General features: G+C 34.2%; 1 protein-coding gene across 2 annotated transcripts in view; it reads right to left on the bottom strand.

Moving 5' to 3' along the window:
• LOC111488992 (protein SWEETIE) overlaps positions 1 to 5,458 on the bottom strand; it is a 39,277-nt gene that overhangs the window by 30,750 nt on the left and 3,069 nt on the right. For both annotated transcript variants that reach the window (XM_023136979.1, XM_023136980.1), the window contains exons 4-8: positions 4,515 to 4,751; positions 2,225 to 2,314; positions 2,030 to 2,117; positions 992 to 1,056; positions 437 to 541 (exon numbers count right to left, since the gene is read on the bottom strand). In XM_023136979.1, coding sequence (XP_022992747.1) covers positions 437 to 541; positions 992 to 1,056; positions 2,030 to 2,117; positions 2,225 to 2,314; positions 4,515 to 4,751 — 585 coding nt within the window. The remainder of the gene's footprint in view (positions 1 to 436; positions 542 to 991; positions 1,057 to 2,029; positions 2,118 to 2,224; positions 2,315 to 4,514; positions 4,752 to 5,458) is intronic.

Raw genomic sequence — 5,458 nt, 5'->3', positions numbered from 1 at the left:
TTTTTTTTTTTTTTTTTTTTTTTTTTTTTTTTTTTTTTTTTTTTTTTTTTGTTAACTGTTCTCTTAAATTCTTATCTCATTCAAATTCAAAAAAAACTAAATCCTTGGGGAGTGAGCTGGTACATTATAGGAAAAGGGTAGATTTCATGCTTATCTATCAAATGTTACATTGAACAATTAATTGAGACGAGTGAAGTTCAATTTTCTTCAGTGTTCCTAAACTCCTCATACATTTTATTTTTCCGATGGTAGAACTGCCCCTCAAATTTTTGTGTCCTTGTTAGAGCAGGACATTGACTCCTCTGATAAATTGTTGATGTCCATTACCGAAGAAAGAAAATTTGGGGGATTGACAACTTCCACCTGGGCATACGATGTAGCCTAAGCCTAAAAGTAATAATTATGGATAGTACATAAACTAAACTTCAGCAATTACCAGTGAATGGGCATCCACAGAAGTATCAGCCCGAAGTATGTCCATAACCTGCAGTGCATAGTCTTGGAGTCCAGTATCTGGATGCAGATATCTGAGACGAATGGCCTACAAGACATTTTATATGGTGTGATAAATCCATAAAATATAAGTAGGTATAATTAACAAGTGCACCAAATCTGTAAGGCAAAATGATACAGAGAAGTGAAAGTAAAACCAACATTATCAAAATTATCAGTGCTAAATAAGCCAGCAAACAAATTCAACTAAAACCAACACTGAAATGAAATTTAGATTCATGGTGACACATCATAAGAAGAGCAACAAATTATACTAGATCAAAAGCCGCGAGAAAAGAAAACATGAGTGAAAAGTTAAATTAAGAATTGATTAAACTTGAATAAGAATTAACATAAAGCTTTCAAACATCTAAGAATTCAATTCTTATGAATTAGTCTTCCAAACCACAAGAACATTCAAAAGCTATAATATCTCGAACCGAAGGGAAGAGGACAAATGAAGGAAAATCTACTACAGCAGATAATAGTGAGCACAAACCTGCAAAAAGAACACCCAAGATAATGTAAGGCTAACACGAATTTCCTTCAACCGTGGTCCATTTGCTGTAATGTGATTCGTTATGCAAAACAGGCAATGAAATTTAAAATAAACATTTTTCAAAAATTTGAGAGTTCAATATCTTTATTTGCTGAATAGAGAAATTTAATAAGAAACAAACAGCAACCGTTAAGAGAAGAAATACTTGCAGCTGTGGAAGGGGTCCTTCCCAAAGAAGATAAAAAATTTCATCTGGGAGCCTAGTCATGGGTGCCCCTACTGATATTTTGCAGAGGAGGGCTCATGGCTTTCTACATCGCCAAATTGGTGAAGAATGGAGAGACTCTACTGCACCTTTTTATATTCTGTCCTTTTCCTGGAGCTTTTTGGAAGGACGTCCTATCGGCTTTCAATTGGCCCACTGCCCTACCAGGAGATCCTATAACACTGCTGGAATTGGTTTTCATTGATCATCCTTTTTTAAAACAAAGGGAAGTTATTTGGTTAAATTTTATCAGACCTTTCTATGCTTTTTTAAGGGAAACTGAAAAGAAATTTATCAGAGCCTTTCTATGGTCCGTTTGGTAGGAAAGAAATCATCACATCTTCGAGGATAAAGTCGTAAGCTACAGATTTTGATTGCTTTTTTTAGCACTTGCCTTACATGGCTCTCTCTTGGTGTACATTGTCTCCTTGCTTTCACAGCTATAATCTTATTCCTCTTGACCAATCAATGGAAGTACTTTTGTAATTCCTTTGAAACAGGAGTTGCATTCTTTTGTAATTTCTTTTGTAATTCCTTCGAAGGAATCATAGTTTTCCACAAAAATTTAAAAAAAAAATGAAAATATAAAAAATAAAAGGAAAAAAACAGTGGAGAGGTGTAGGATAGGCCCACGATTGCTAATCTTTGAAGAAGAAAAAGAGTAAAAGGGGGAGAGATGAATGAGTAAGAGTATGTGTGGGCTGTGGCTTGGAAAGGCCGATATAGGTAGTTAGTTCTTGCGTAAACCCACGCATTAGAAAGTATAGGTATACCTTTACTAAATGGCAAAGATAGATGCCGATGTAAACCGCCTTCTAGCTTCTTTGCTGGAGGGAAGGGACCTTTTCCCCTTGGTTGGACCTAGTAGGACATGAACTATTAACTTTAAAGACAATAACACCTATATACATACGAGATAAATTGGTCAGAAACAGCAAGGATTATTACATAACAAATAACTTATATACCTGAGCTTCAGGATTCATTCCAAGAGCCAGTAACAAACCCAGAGCTTCAGCAAATGCATCCCGGACAGATGAAATTGGATCCTCAAAGGCCTGTTTGATTCAGCCAAACCATTTGGAAAGATAACTAGAACATTGTAGATGTAGAAGATAGAAATATACAGGCAGTATATATTGTGAAGGACAAAGAACTTTTCATTGATGATTGAAAAGTTACAATAAAGGAGTAAGTGCGCCCCATTTAAACTAACTAATTCCCAATATTATATTAAAATACCAAAAAAAAAACCAATTTAGGGGAAAGAGTAAGCAAATCCCATTTAACGTGACTAACTAATTTCCAAAATTATATTAAATATTAAAACAAGTAAATTTGGAAGAAAAAAATTAAGAGCAGTTACAAAATAAAGAAGAAAACAAAAACCAAAAAGATGCTTTATATTTAGCTTCAAGAAAAGGAAAGGGTCCCCAACCCATTTAAGATTTTCTGTTATCAAAAGAATAAATGCATTATTAGATGTTATTCTGGGTTCCTTAACACCCTTTAGATTCCTCTACTTCTACTTCTCCACCCAACTTAAGATACTAAAAACCCATCATGCAATGATATTATAAAGAGGTAGCCAATGCAAGCACTGATAAGCAAACCTGCCCAACTAAAATTAAATTAATGATTAAAACACATTTTTAGTTGGCAACATTTTGGTCGTTATACTTTTTCTATGACAACTTAGTCCGTACATTTCAAAAGGTTCCTGATATTTAAAATCTTTTAGTAATTGAAGTATACAAACGGGTAGATACTGAACCACTTTCAATTTCAGATCATAAGAGGTTCGTCAACTTCATTCCTCATTCATTTGATCTTATTTCATAAATACAATTTTTTTAACGAGTGACCAAGATTTCATTAGAAAAATGAAAGAATATACAAGGACATTATAAAAAAAAATTATGAGGAAAAAAAAAAGGCAAAAGGAGTTCAACGGTTAATAAACCCTAAGCAAAAATAGACTCCAATCCAGAAGAACAAAACTTAGCTGATAATTACAAAATTCCTTACATTAAGAAAATAGAACAAAAGGAGTCCAATCGCAAAAAAGACTCCAATCTAGAAGAATAAAACTTAATTGGTAATTACAAAATTCCCCGACAAGACTGAAGCCCACAACCAATTATTTAACGAAAATTTTAACTTAGACATAATTGTTACATTTTTTAGTAGTATAATGACTTATTGGTTAGCCTTTGGGAGCATGTATCTTGGAAAAATTTTCTATCTCTTCATCTATTATTTTTCTTTCAAGTATAATGACTTAGTTACATATAAAAGTATGAGAACCAAAACATCATAGAAGCCCGACGTACATATGCAAACAAGAGAAAGATAACAATAGATTATAAAACTAGTTAATGTCTTGAAGGAACATTCTATTAATAGAATTTGTATATAATAATTGTTTTCATAAAAGACAGCATATCACTCTATCAATAAGACACTCAGCATATCATAATGTATAATTTCTTTCTTATATAAAAGAAATTTGGCATATCCTTTTATCAAAAAGGGAGGAACGCACAGAAACAGCAGGGAGATGAGAGGTCACCTCCTCAAACCTCAAAAGGGGGAGTCTATGAAAGGACCTCAATACTAATGTGAAATAGAGAAAAACTTCTTTAGAGTTTAGCCCAAGAAGAGGCAGACTACCATACAACCTCCCGAAAGTAACAAAAAGGGGACTTTATGAGAGGACCTCAACACTAACGGACAACAAAGAAAAAGTTTTCCGGAGTGTTGCCCAAGAAGATGCGGTGTGCCATACAACATTCCAAGAATAATAGAACTCTTTACTAGTCGCTTGCAAAATTCTATTGTTGCTTTCTATCCAAATTATGTAAAGTACAGCTCTTATAGCATTCTTCCAATAATCCCAGATTTCCCTTTAAGCCACCAACCCAATAGATTCCCCAGGAGAACTATCTATAGCTCTGCACATCCAGCCAGGCATATACAAAAATAATTGGATGATGTGTTCCAGCTTGCTGCTGCTAACGAGCAGCCAGAACAATTTTATCTGATAATTGAAGGAATTTGATCTTCTTGACTATTATCGGAAACTAAAACACTAAAAATGATGACTACTACTTGTATCTAGACATATATAACAGAGCCATGGAGTTTCCTCTATTGTTTCAGAAACAACGATATTGCTGTTGTGGTAATCAGTAAAAACAAAAAAAAAAAAAAACAAACAAACAAACAAACATATCACGACAAGAATAAAATGGCTACCTTTACACAAAAGGAGGCTGAATTATCAAGTTCTCCAACCCCTAACCCAGGTCCTCCAATGTTGGCAAATGCCTTTAGACATCTTGCAGCTGCTATTCTAACAATGAATGATCTATCACCAATGCCCACACGAGTAATCAGACGAAATGCTTCAGTATATGCTGAAGCAGCTGCAGAACCCCCCGATCCTTTTAAAGCACTCTGAAGCAAGCGCAGAGCTTCTTGTCTCACAAAATCCTAATATTTGGAACACAAATAATCCTTAAACAATAAATAATTAAATATAAATAAGACAAGAAATACTTCAAATAAAACCAAACAATTTTTTAGCTTTCATTTGAAATGAACAAAAAGATAGCCTCACAACTCACATGGTCCAAAATAAACAAAGAAAGAGTGTGATACTAGGACTATAATTCGATAGTCAATGAAAGTGAACAAATTTATTCCAAAAACTACTAAAAACAGGCTCCTTTGTGCCTTCCAATTCAACCTAAACAAAAATTTAAAATGGCAGTTGAAAACAACAGATATAAATAGAACGGTTGTCAGTGTTATAACTAATTAAAGGAAGAACCCCAAAATTGAGGAAACCCCCAATTGTTACTCCTTAAACACCGTAGCCTTGCATGGAACTTCTTTTTGTACATTGGTCTGGACACACTAGGACGGTTTTCTGTCTAAATGAAGGAACAACCCCAAAATTGAGGAAACCCTCAATTATTACTCCTTAATTGCTTAATGAAGGAAGACAGAAACATTATTAATATTATGGTGTGTCCAGACCAATGTAATCCCAAGAGAAGTTCCTTGGAAGGCTACGGTGTTTAAGCATGTGCCAAACAAAAATACATCACCTAACAGCTTCAACTCAAAAGAATTCAATGATTTTATGTGGGGAAAAAATTACTCGAAACAAGTACTCACACATCCCCCTACGCCCC

The sequence above is a fragment of the Cucurbita maxima genome, unplaced genomic scaffold (genome assembly GCF_002738345.1).
Source record: "Cucurbita maxima cultivar Rimu unplaced genomic scaffold, Cmax_1.0 Cma_Scf00014, whole genome shotgun sequence".
Taxonomy (NCBI): domain Eukaryota; kingdom Viridiplantae; phylum Streptophyta; class Magnoliopsida; order Cucurbitales; family Cucurbitaceae; genus Cucurbita; species Cucurbita maxima.
This window is presented reverse-complemented; position numbering and strand designations above follow the sequence as displayed.